This window comes from Salvelinus sp. IW2-2015, linkage group LG26, assembly GCF_002910315.2.
Source record: "Salvelinus sp. IW2-2015 linkage group LG26, ASM291031v2, whole genome shotgun sequence".
NCBI classification, from domain to species: Eukaryota; Metazoa; Chordata; class Actinopteri; order Salmoniformes; family Salmonidae; genus Salvelinus; species Salvelinus sp. IW2-2015.
In genome coordinates, this window is record NC_036866.1 from 47,082,359 (window position 1) to 47,095,358 (window position 13,000).

Genomic DNA, 13,000 nt, shown 5'->3' on the forward strand with positions numbered 1-13,000 from the left:
TTTATARTTCATTCGCCATTAATCAGCACCTCCACACAAACTATTACTCTGGGTGTGCGCCAGCTCATGTTTTATAATCTAATATTTTTTCCCCAGCCTGTTGTGTCGACTTTATTTAATTTTTTACTTTAGTTTATTTAGTAAATCTTTTCTTAACCAACAATGCAGTTCAATAAATAGAGTTAAGGGCTTTAAGAATTTCACGGTAAGGTTGTACCTGTTGTATTCGGCGCATGTGACAAATAACATTTGATTTGATTAGATGCTTTTTTCATTAATTAGGCTATTTTCTCTAATATATAGACACAGATCTAAAAAAATAAATAAATACATAATCTACGAATATATATATTTTTAAGTTATTCAACTATAAATCGCCAAAGTTACGATAGATCTTCAGTTAATTATGAAAATTACAGAAGATTCCTGTAACTTTGATAAATTATCAGTAGCTTTGCAACCCTACCCAAGGACATTTTTATGTGTTGCTTATCTGATTATTTATCCAGCTGTGTGAGCTTTACAGAGCTTTATTCTTTTAGTTTTTTTGAATCATTTAATGATATTGAATTGTTCGGTTTTTCAGTTTCTCTGGAAGGAATGGGTTGCAGTCTGTATGAGCTGGCACCCAGTGAGGCTGAGGACACCTCTCTCTCTCAGCTTACACAGGAGCTCAAGGAGAAAGACCTGGTGAGCGTTCATTGTTCATAAAGTCGGCTGACAGGTTATTGGAAGACCGGAATGGAAAGGGAAAGGTGGACACCTAAACTGAAATGTGTCTTCCGCATTTAACCCAACCCCTCTGAATGCAGTTCATTGTTGTGTTGTCAGACCTTGATTCTAATAAATATTTTTCTTACCAACAGGCCCTCGCAATACAACTGAATGATAGTGGTTTCCTTATACTGTTACATTCATCTCACTTCCTCACATATGAAGGTAAGACAAAATCTGTATATGCAACATATTGCATTTAAATATATTATAGATAGAAGCTAAATATCTAACATTACATTATAATTGTAAATTTCAGATGCTGGTCCAATAAGCCAGAGGTATTGCAGGGGATGTTTGTGTGTTCCGGATTCCAGAGCTATACAGCGAGTTAGTGAGTGTGTGTGGTGTGTGTGTGGTGTGTTGGTGTGGTGGTGTGGTGTGTGTGTGTTGTGTGTGTGTGTGTGTGTGTAATTTATCTTACATAATGTCATTTGTTATTACCACAGACACCAAGATCTGCTCGAAGAAGCCCTCCCTCTCACCAGAGGTCCTCCAGGTGGTGCCTGCACTGAACTACGCAGAGACAGAGGTGGAAAAAGCCTCCCTGAACAGAGTGGGGAGCTACGTGGTTTACAGAGCAGCATATCCAGAGCTACGCTGCCCTCATCCACCCCGGCTTACTATCAGTCCATCTAGGGAAGCCAGCATCTTCCCAGATCAGTTTGATGTTCCTGACGCACTCAAATATCTCTACTCCAGCCCAAAGTGGACTGAGATGGGATGGAAACGTCTCAGATCTTATTTCCACCAGCCAGGCTCCTTTGAGCTGTCGGTGTCCAGAGCCACGGAGCTTCTGGTGGCAGGGCGAGAGGAGCGAGGAGATGAGCCGGATGATGATGTCTACTACTGTCTGTCATCTCCAGAAGGCCCCCCCATGACTCCTGCTAGTCTGGGTGGCCCAGAAGAGGAGCAGTCAGGGGGACAGTCACCAGGAGACACAGCTGACACAGCCACATACATAAGTAATGCACCGGCAGTATCTACAGAGGACTTTGACAAACCTGGTATGACCAAGGCAGACAGTAATGCACCAAATAAAAGAGTAGAGGAAGAGAAGAACTTGCCTTCAAAGGAGGTGCAAGACAAGGTGCAACCCAAGGAGGTGCAGGAGGAAGTGCCCTCTGATCTTAGCAAGCCTGCGGTCCCAGCAGGGAACTTTGGGAAACCTGTCTTGAAGAAGGCTGACGGTAATGCACCAGGGACAACTTTGATTCCAAAAGAGGTGCAGAAGGAGCTTCCCTATGATCTTTCCCAGCCTGTTGTGTTGGCAGATGATTCTGGGAAGAACAAGGCCGTACCAGGGGTAGGAGTAGAGGATGAAGGGACACATTTGAACCAAGAGGAAGTCCAAGTGGATAGGCAAAAGGAGGTGAAAGAGGATATGCTTTCTGATCTTTCACAGCCTGCAGTCTCTGCAGAAGACTTGAGGAAAGCTGGCCCAGCAGTGTTGGGTAAGGCAGACTGTAAAGCACCAGAGGTGGGAGTAACGAATGAAGGGACAAACTTGCACCTGAAAGAGGTGCAAAAGGATATGCCCTCCGGTCTTTCACAGCCTGCAGTCTCTGAAGAGGAATTGAAGAAACCTGGGCCGGCCCTGGCAACCAAGCCCAACATTAAAGCAGTAGAGACAGGAGTAGAGGATAAAGGGGGGGATTTGCCTAAGGAGGTGCAAGAGGAGGTTCCATGTGATCTTTCCCARCTTGCAGTGTCGGCAAAGGTTTTTGCAATAGCCGGTATGACAGTGATGACCAAGGCCACAGAGGTGACAGAGGTTTCAACCTCACCTGCATCAGGTGACCTCCCAACAGTGCTAGTCATCACTGCCACTGAAGGAACTGCAACCGTTGTACCTCATAATGAGAACTTTGGCTTGATCAATACAGAGTCGATCACAAAGAACTCCTCCAGTTTGCCACCAGCCAAAGTACAGGAGAGGGGTGGAAGTGCTCTCAATGGGCAACGTGGCAAGGCCAATGAGGTCAATAACTGCTCTACATCAGATTGGAGGAAACGGCCAAGGAAACGGCGTAGATTTAGCGGGTTGGGTAAACGGGTCTTGAGGTCTTCAGCAGCTGACTTTGAAGAGGAAGAAACTGAGAAGGGATGTTTGGATTCAAGTAAAGTCTACTCATTGAAAAAGAGGAAGGAAATGACAGATTTAGTTCAACTTAACCCATGGAAAAAGAAGGAAAGGATGGATGTAACCCAGGTTCGTCCATTGAAAATGCAGAGGGAACTGATGAATTTGACCCTAGATCCCCCATTGAAAAAGAAGGAAAGGATGGATGTAACCCAGGTTCGTCCATTGAAAATGCAGAGGGAACTGATGAATTTGACCCTAGATCCCCCATTGAAAAAGAAGGAAAGGATGGATGTAACCCAGGCTCACCCAACGAAAATGCAGAGGGAAGTGATGAATTTGATCCAAGATCTGCCTTTGAAAAAGAAGAAGGAAAGCAAGGATTCAATTAACTTTTACCCATTCAAAAGTAAGGAAAGTATGGATCTAAATAACGACGGCCACCCATTGAAAAAGAAGACAGATCGGTGGGACTTGAAGGCGATCATCTCCGAATGCGGTAGAATCTTTGTCCCTCATGGTTCAGAAGTTATCGCCAAGGATATAGAATCTTTAAAAGTTATGGGGAAAGTGATAGATCACAAACAATGTGCTGATGAGATGATGGTTGAAGCTTGTATCAAAGTACCCCAACCCATAGAGACAGGAGATGAACCTGGCCTAGAGTTGATAAAGTCAGGTGAAAACAAAGATTCACACATATGGAGTTCAGACAGTAAAGACCATCCGCCAGAGGTCAAAATGGCTGATGTAGACAAGATGGCCTCTCAGAAACCCTCAGAACTGGTCCAGAACAAAGACATGGATTTTCCTTCCTTAGAAAAACACAAAAAGAATTGTCAATTTGTTGCAATATCCCTCAGTAAACTAAAGACAGTTTTTTCAAGAAGGGGAAAGAGGAAAACACCTCTCAAACCTGTTTCAGAAGATCAAATGTTACCATTGGACAAGAAAAGCAAGGCCGATGCTGGCATGGATAAAATGGAAAGTGTTAATTTGAGTAATTCCTGCAAAGATACCCCGGACAGAACCAGAGGTGCTGCTGAAGTTGCAAAGGAACAGACATTTGGCCTAGACCCAAAGTTTGCACTAGCATTAGGCTTGACTCCTAGGGAGTTGCATAATAATGCACCCAAATCTCCAGAAAAAAGTGATATTCCACTGAAGAAAGACATTCAGAGCAGACTGGACCTGGTTACTCCACAAGCCACACCTGACCAAATGTCTGAGGCTTTGCCTAGCCCCCCTTCAGCAACAATAACCTTAACGGGTCGGGGGAGCCCATTGAAAATGAAATGCAAGCCTGCAGACTCCATAAGGAAAAAATGTAAGTTCCTCTTGAGAAGCTGTTGTCAACCTCACGTCATGCAAATAACAAAACATGCAGATTGATTTTACTTTGTTCTCCTAAACCACACACTTAATTAGATATTTGTCATCTTGATAATTGAGTTGTGATTGCAGTTAATATGTGCTGACTGTGGAAATATGCTGAAATGTTAAAATAATCCCTTTGTCTTGAATTCCTGATGATTCCGTTTCTATATCTCTTTTTCTATCTGAACTGCAAAGCAACACTATGAAGTAATATGTTAATAGCTTTTTGCTATTCTGGTCCCAGGTCTGTTTGTGCTGTAGTTGACAAGACAGCACAAACTGATCTTGGACCAGGCTAGCCTCTTGCCACCTCCATTGCCTCTGCTTTGTCTTGCTGTGTGTCGTGCTACTGTCCCCCAATTCAATCTAATACAAATCATAAAACAATTTGGTTCAATTTTGGCGAGGAGATTTGCATGCAGGCGACTGACTGCCGTACGACAATGCAAATGTCCAAATATTAATTATCACTATACGCTACTCCGTGTTTTTTGTTTTCATACTGTTTCTTCTGTCTCTTTTCTCTGTTCTCTTTTGTTTCTACAGGGTGGTTGCACTATCACACACCAGCTTCTTTTGAAAAAGAGAAAGTAGCACAGCCTATATCCTCCCAACTACTGACACTTAACCCTGATGTCAGGCGTGTTGTCAGTAGGGGTAGGCCTCGCACAGTGAAGAAAGATGCCAGTGATGCATCATGCCCACCAGCAGATGCTCTGACCCTATTGGCCGATTTGGCCCTCAGTACCAGTAACGACAAAGTACTGGACCACCTGGCTCTTCAGCAACAGGAATGCTGTCCAAGTTTGGTTATAAGTGACAACAGTGTCAAAGATGGCGGCTCTCCTCACGAGTCAGATGGTGAACCAGAGTCTGTCCTTCATGCACCGCTGAAGCACCCTTCTGTTGCTAGGCTTAAACTTCCCCCTCAGTCTCCGTCACCCAAGGGGCTGGTGGTGGGGAGTGGGGAGCGGGTTGTGTTAGTCTCACAAGAGCATTCTTACTCACTGCCGCCATCCTCCTCTCTACTATTGGGTTTGTCAGGTTCAACCCTCCAAGTCCCCATTTCGGAGGGACTTCAGCCGCATCGCAAGGATATGGTCTATGGTGACGGAACTCAAGCACTACGGGCCTTCCTGTGTCAGGAGCAGGACCAGAACAGGAAGGAACTCGGGGAGGAACCCGGGGTGGCTCCAGAATCCATGAGCAAAGGAATTGGGCGCAGGCGGAGGTTCCGTCGGTTACGGCGGTTCATCGAAAAAGACAGCTCAGTTCAAGTGACAAGGCTGTGGAAGGAAAACTACGACTTTAATTCAGACAGCAAGTTTACCAACGACCCTATGGATAAAACAGTTATTAGAGCCCTACATGGGTATGTACTTAGAATTTGTAATTTACACTGAACAAAAATATAAACGCAACATGCAACAATTTCAAAGAGTTACACGTCATATAAAGAAATCAGTCAATTTTAAATAAATTCATTAGGCCCTAATCTATGGATTTCACATGACTGGGAATACAGATATGAATCTGTTGGTGACAGATACCTTAAAAGGGGTAGGGGCATGGATCAGAACACCATTCAGTATCTGGTGTGACCACCATTTGCCTCATGCAGCGCGACATCTCCTTCACATATAGTTGATCAGGCTGTTGATTGTGGCCTGTGGAATACTGTCCCACTCCTCTTCAATGTTTGTGCCAAATTGCTGGATATTGGCGGGAACTGAAACACGCTGTCATACACGTCGATCCAGAGCATCCCAAACATGTTCAATGGGTGACATGTCTGGTGAGTATGCAGGCCATGGAAAAACAGGGTTCTTTTCAGCTTCCAGGAATTGTGTACAGATCCTTGCAACATGGGGCTGTGCATTATCATGCTGAAACGAGGTGATGGAGGCAGGTGAATAGCACGACAATGGGCCTCAGGATCTCTGTGCATTCAAATTGCCATCGATAAAATTCAATTGTGTTCATTGTCCGTAGCTTATGCCTGCCCATACCATAACCCCACCACCATGGGGCACTGTGTTCACACATCAGGAAACAGATCACCCACACGACACCGTACATGCTATCTGCCATCTATTCATCCGTGAAGTTCACACTTCTCCAGCGTGCCAGTGGCCATCGGAGGTGAGCATTTGCTCACTGAAGTCGGTTATGATGCCGAACTGCAGTCAGGAAGACCCTGGTGAGGACGATGAGCACGCAGATGAGCTTCCCTGAGACGGTTTCTGACAGTGGTCCGAGGCTGGTTGAACATACTACCAAATTCTCTAAAATGACATTGGAGGCGGTTAATGGTAGAGAAATTAACATGAAATTATCTGGCAACAGCTTTGGTGGACATTCCTGCAGTCAGCATGCCAATTGCACGCTTCCTAAAAACTTGAGACATCTGTATCATTGTGTTGTGTGACAAAGCTGCACATTTTAGTGACCTTTTATTGTCCCCAGCACAAGGTGCACTTGTGTAATTATCATGCTGTTTAATCAGCTTCTAGATATGCGACACCTGTCAGGTAGATGGATTATCTTGGAAAAGTAGGAATGCTCACCAACAAGGATGTAAACAAATTTGTGCAAATTATTTGAGAGAAGCTTTTTGTGCGCAAGGAACATTTCTGGGGTCTTTTATTTCAGCTCATGAAACATGGGACCAACACTACATGTTGCACTTATAATTTTGCTCAGTGTAAATAAAAATGTTTTTAGTTTTTTATGTTAAAATTTTCTTCTAACTACTAGATACATAAGTGAAGAGCTTGCTAGAGACAGAAAGCTTATTCTATATTACTCCACAGACTAATTGTTTGACTGGATTTTGATTTCTCTGTGTCCCTTTCCTTCAACCCTCTGCACCCTCTCTCTGTACAGCCCATGGGATTTCAACATTGAGGACACAAACGAACAGGTTCAGCTCATCATCCACATGTGGATAGGTCTTTTCTACAGCAGGTCCACTGCTAGGTTCTTCCAGGCAGACCCAAGTCTTCTATGTATGGAGGAAAAAGATTCTACAGAAGTGGATCATGGAATGGTACAAGCCCAGGTTACATCTGAGACCAAGACAAGTTCCCCTGCTTATATTGCCCTTTCCAGGATCCCAGAACCTGAAGTTTTGGACCTTAGTAATGTGGGTAAAAAAGAATCACAACCATTAAGCTTGGAACCTGAGGTATTGGACCTTTCAGTGAAAACAACATCGACTGTGTTAGATTTCACTGTAGACACAAAGGATTCCCCTGAGTCCAAGCAAAGAATAGATTTAAAAAATCCTCCAGTATACCAACCAGAAAGTGGACTCCACAAAGAAATCATCTCTTTTCACAAACAAAGTACAGGTCTTGAGTTAAAGGTTAGAAAATAAATATATTATATATGTAAAGCACAAATGTTTTCCAATCAATATTTTGTTGACAGAATACACAATTGTTTATTTTGCTTGTCTCTTTTCTCTACAGGTTTACAGAGACCGTGTGGACAGCATGACGTCAGACAAAGCGAGTGAACTGGATGATGATGAAACTAACAACCATGAGAATGACGGCAATGACGGTACCCTCCAAAATGATGTGTCCCCTAACAGAAGAACTTTGGAAAGTGATGGATCGTACATTCTCTTGTGTGAACAGGCAGCAAGTGTGTACATTAATCAAGAAAAGGTCCTGGAGAATCAAAGAATTGCCCGGGGTTTGGAGGGCAAAGCCAAAAAGGAAATCCAAAAGGAAGAGAAGAGCCACGATGGAGAACAAAACATAGCAAGTCTTAAAACCATGGAATCTAAAGATGTTGATGAGGCGCAACAAGTTAAAGATAACGATTCAGTCAAAACAATGTCATGCACAGAGGTGCTGGGGGATGGTGACGTTACCAATATGGCTGACAGAGTTGAGCGTAAAGCAAGTGAACCCAGAGATGGGTCTTATGTTGCCATCTGTGATGGCAGTGAGTCAAAAACGCACAAAGCATATCATAGCGTGAAGGATTCTGTTGAAGCAGCAAAACCAGAAGCAGTGCATGTTGGGAAAGACACCACAAACAAGGAAATCAATGCACAACCTGCTGGGAATGATTCCATTGGTACGGCACTCAAAGCAATGCATGATGAAAAGATTCCCAACGGTGTGTCACGGGATGATGGGAACTCCAAAAATGAGGTGCAAACTGCATTACAGGAAGGGAATGATACTAGAGATGAGGCACTACCAGCGGTGAATTATGAAAAAGAGTCGGGCGATAAAGCAGCACCTGCAGTATGTGGTGGGAMTAATTCGGTGGCTGAAACACCACCAGAGATATCACATAATGAAAATGATTCCCAAAAAGAAACACCATCGGTGGTGCATGGTGGAAATGATTCCATACTACCTGTGAAACTGTATAGCAAGCTGTATATAGACGAAGAACCCACTGCGGTGAACGATAGAAATGCTTCCCCCGGTGAGGTACAACCAATGGAGCAGGTTGGGGAGGTTTCTGTTGGCACTACTAGAGTACTGCTAGAGATGCAGGGTGAGATTAAATCGAAAGATGAGGTACTGACCACGAGAGTATTTCCACTATGTGGTGAGAACACGCCTTGTGTCGGTRAGTTCGACACGCCCATTCAGTCCAAGGATGTTTCAGGAGAGGCTAAAACAACAGTAGTTGAGACTGATTTCAATGGGATTAGCGATTCTAAAGATCAGGAACAGGTATCGATGCCGGGTCAGAGTAAATCTGATATCGACACACAAGGGCCCCAGCATTCTCAAGACGAGACATCAGAAGTACTGACAGGCCAGGTAGAAATACCACTGATTGGAGTAGGAATTCCCAGGGAAGATATCRCACACACAGATGTTCTACATTCACACAGTCAGACACCAGAGAGAGTGCGTGCTCAGATAGAAATACCATTTATTGGAGTAGAATTACCATTAATTGGAGTAGAGAAGGATAGCAAGGATATCATGCACACYGAGGTGCACGACACTCACTTGTGTCATAGGGATAATTTGTTTTCAGGTGAAATGTTTAGAAAAGCTTCAAAGGGAACTGAATCTGTCAGTAGATGCCCAACCCCTATCGTGGACGATGGTTACATCCCGATTCCTGACATCGACAGTGGCTGCTTGGTTATCTGCGATGCCGGTGGGGTCAGCAAACCCCTCGGCAGATGCCCAACACCTACACAAGATGAGCCACCTTTCATTACAGAATTGTCTTATGACCATCACACACCGGAGACTGTTTTTTTGCCTGATTCGAAAGACACCAACAGTCCCAACCTCAATAGTGGTTTTGCTCTTATTGAAAATGAAAAGGCTTATCGTGAACCACATGAACCAAGTCTTGGTAGCAGCCCTAGCTCTGTAGAGAAAATGTTGCGTAAATCCAGCAACAACAATAGCAAACCAAATAATCTGGAAGCCATTGGTAATCAGTTCTCTCAATTATTGACTGAACCCTGCAAGAAGCCAATTGCCACTAGCACACCTCTCAACACTCCCTATATTTCTTCAAAGGAAAAAAACGATTACAATCCTTATTCAAATATGCGACTTGCCCCTGCTGAACAAGACCTGTATGCTCTTTCAAGTCACGATTCACTGCATAGGTTCCCTGACTCCTATCCCAAAACCCATAGCACCTTAACACAGAAAGCAGCATTCTCTGTGCCATCAATCCACCTTGAAGTCCTGTCTAATGAAACAACAGAAAGAACATTAACTCGGGACTTGAGTGAAATCGCTTTGGAAGGAGACACTAACTTGTGTCCTGCCTCAACAGAGATTATCATACAGTCCATCCGTCAGAGTATCCCAGGAGTAAGTGGACCTACAGCAGCTTCTCAGAACCTTTCAGGGCACAACTTTACTGAGCCCCATCCATACAGCCAACAACTTGCCATGGCTGTGAATCTCTCCAAGAGTGAAGGCAGCAGAGGAGAGTACAGCTGGAAAGAAGGACAAACGAATATTGACCCTATGTCTTCAGATGTTCTCAAAAGCAAACAAACCGCTGCCCCTGTCCACTCAAACACTGATCCTCACCCGTATAACACACCATATGTCACCGAAATGAGGAGACAGATTGCAAGTTTGCAAGATAATGTTATGGATGAAAGTGAGGAGCCTGCCGTAGAGCAAGACAACATTGAATCTAGTCTAGAGACAAATTGGATATCAGATGACCAACACGCAAGTAATACATCCCAGTTGAATAAAACAAAACTTGACTTCATCAACTCTTTACGCCAGTATCAGCAATGGGATAAAGGGGAATTTGATGATGTTTTGGACTTCAGCAAGCAAGGCACTTCCTCTTCTTCTTCTTCAGTCACCTTCCAGTCTGAAGAATCAGACAAAATATTTACCCGTACGGAAGAGAACAAACAGGATTGGTTAAAGTATTGTAGGTCAGAAAGGAGTGGGAACACCTCCAATAGCCAAATTGATTTGGACGATGAGCACAAGGAAGTTTCCTCATTTGCAAAGCCATGCCTAGTTACAGTTTTGGATCACAAAGGAAACAGAATCACCTATGAAAACTATCCCGTTCTGAAACCTTCAACAAGCATGCACACACGGACAGTTCCGAACTCAAACAGACAGGGCTCGAGCAGATTTCTGGACTTCTCCAAGAGGTGGGATGATACACATAACGCTGACGAATCTGACCTCACTCAGTCGTCTGTGGATCTGGAGACCCTCATCTTCTCAGAGAGAATGAACCAGATGCTAAAACGTAAAAGGAAGAGTAGCAGCAGCAGGTACAACCGAGCAAGACACCACAGGTCAAATGTAGAAGAGCGAGCTTCCTCCTGTAGCCCGGCTGTGACAGTGCACTTTTCCAACCTGCAGGAACAGGAAAGCTCGGAAGAACACTGGGAGGGACTACCTTCACTCGCAGGGCAGAAGTTAAAAATAGATATGCCTGAAAGGAAGGGTATGCCTGAAGAAACAGACAGAGATATGCCACAGCATCTTCAAAAACTCTCCTATACAAAGGGCAGTGAGATGACGCATGTCAAAGTTTCAGACCTGGTTGCGGAAAGTTTCGAGGCGTACCATGCCATGATGACTGAGGTCTGTGCAGGCAGAAAGTACCCACACAGAACCGAGAGACTCAAGAGAGAAGAAGCAAAGAGAAACAGTTTGCCAAAGTCTCGAGCCCCAAGCAAAGACAAAGAGTTCTGTGGTCAGATGAAGAAGGACATGTTTGACAGCCTGCATGATAATCTGAACTCTGTTGTGAAACAGTCATGTAAGAACAAGTTCAGGTTCTACATACTGGTGACATCAGACGACCCATTCTTCAACGAGACAAAGGTAAGATGAACATAAATGTTAGACTGGTCCTAGATCAGTTTGTGCTGTCTTGCCAACTTCTATGGTCAGTGGCAAATGACCATGGCCTATGCAGCGCAAACAGATCTGGGACCAGGGTACGAAACCGTACCATAAGCTGTACAACAATGAAAGCCAAAGTTCATTCTTGCACCATGTTTAAAAACAAGCTTGTTATTTTGTAGGAGCTGTTAGAAGCAGAGGGACACATAACAGTAGAACAGTCTCAATTCTGCCTTGGAAAGGATAGTCCCTCATCCCCTCTATACATTATCTTGAGGAACGAAGATATTGCTGAACACATTTGTGAGGTAAGACTGTTGTAGACTTATAAAAGTATCTCAAACTCCTGGAAAAGAATAAGCAATCCAGGTTCGAAATCCAGCCTTCTGAATCGGTTTCCGTTGTATTACATTGTCGTCATTTTGAGATTTCTGTTTCACCCTCAGGTCCCTCACTTGCTTGAATTGAAGAAGTCTCAGAATGTGTTGTTTGCTGGTATTGACCGTCCTGATGACATTGTGAACCTGACCCACCAAGAACTCTTCAGCAAAGGCGGTTTTGTGGTGTTTGAGGGAGCAGCACTGGACACACTCAGTCTCAGTATGGACACTTCACTATTTGCAAGAGACCAAAGTGCATTTGTTACATTTCATTATGTTTCCACAACTGTCAATCTCTATAAGCAACTAGGATGTCCCTAGCCTGGTCCCAGATCAGTTTGTGTCATCTTGCCAACTGCTGTGGCTGATGTTTGGCATGAAACAGATCTGGGGCCAGGCTGTGATGTCCCCTCCCACATTGCATTGATGTGTGTGAGTTACTCAATGTCTTTTTCTTCCAGGCAACATTAAGAAAATGTCTGGTTTCCTGGAGGGGCTGAGTAAAAAGGGGAAGTGGAAATGGCTCTTGCACTACAAAGACAGCCGGAAACTGAAAGAGAACGCACGGTAAGCTTATTCTTGCGCTTGTAAATGTTCAACACAGTGCAGATAATAAAACACACTGTGTTTGTTTGAATCCAGGCCAGAGTCATTTTTGTAATTCAAGGAAACTAAGATTCAAACTAACTGCCAGAACTGATCATTCCTCCCTCTACAGGTCTAGTGCTGAGGCACAGGGTAAAAAGAGCTTCATGGACATCTGCCAGGAGGCTGGAATGGTGGAGGTCTTACCCTACCATGAATGTGACGTCATTTCAAGGACACGACCCAACTACCTTCACTGTCTAGTCCGGCTGCAGGTCCAGAATGTATCAGCTCGTCTACCTGTATTTATAACTGGTGAGAGATCAGACTTTTTCCCTATACTGCATTCGTTAAGATTAGCTAAGTTTATAGTATTTTGGGGTTGATTGCGGGTAATTAGTAGGACCTGTAACATAATTTCAATTTTTGTAATAGATAGGGATTCTTAGTCGCAA

At 44.0% G+C, this 13,000-nt stretch overlaps 1 protein-coding gene across 1 annotated transcript in view; it reads left to right on the plus strand.

The window, feature by feature from the left end:
• LOC111952248 (protein TASOR 2) overlaps window positions 1-13,000 on the plus strand; it is a 34,291-nt gene that overhangs the window by 20,391 nt on the left and 900 nt on the right. The window contains exons 11-20 of the mRNA XM_070435038.1: window positions 587-690; window positions 867-939; window positions 1,224-4,184; window positions 4,781-5,606; window positions 7,121-7,601; window positions 7,708-11,559; window positions 11,763-11,888; window positions 12,027-12,180; window positions 12,422-12,527; window positions 12,679-12,860. Of these exons, the coding sequence (XP_070291139.1) occupies window positions 587-690; window positions 867-939; window positions 1,224-4,184; window positions 4,781-5,606; window positions 7,121-7,601; window positions 7,708-11,559; window positions 11,763-11,888; window positions 12,027-12,180; window positions 12,422-12,527; window positions 12,679-12,860 (8,865 nt within the window). The remainder of the gene's footprint in view (window positions 1-586; window positions 691-866; window positions 940-1,223; window positions 4,185-4,780; window positions 5,607-7,120; window positions 7,602-7,707; window positions 11,560-11,762; window positions 11,889-12,026; window positions 12,181-12,421; window positions 12,528-12,678; window positions 12,861-13,000) is intronic.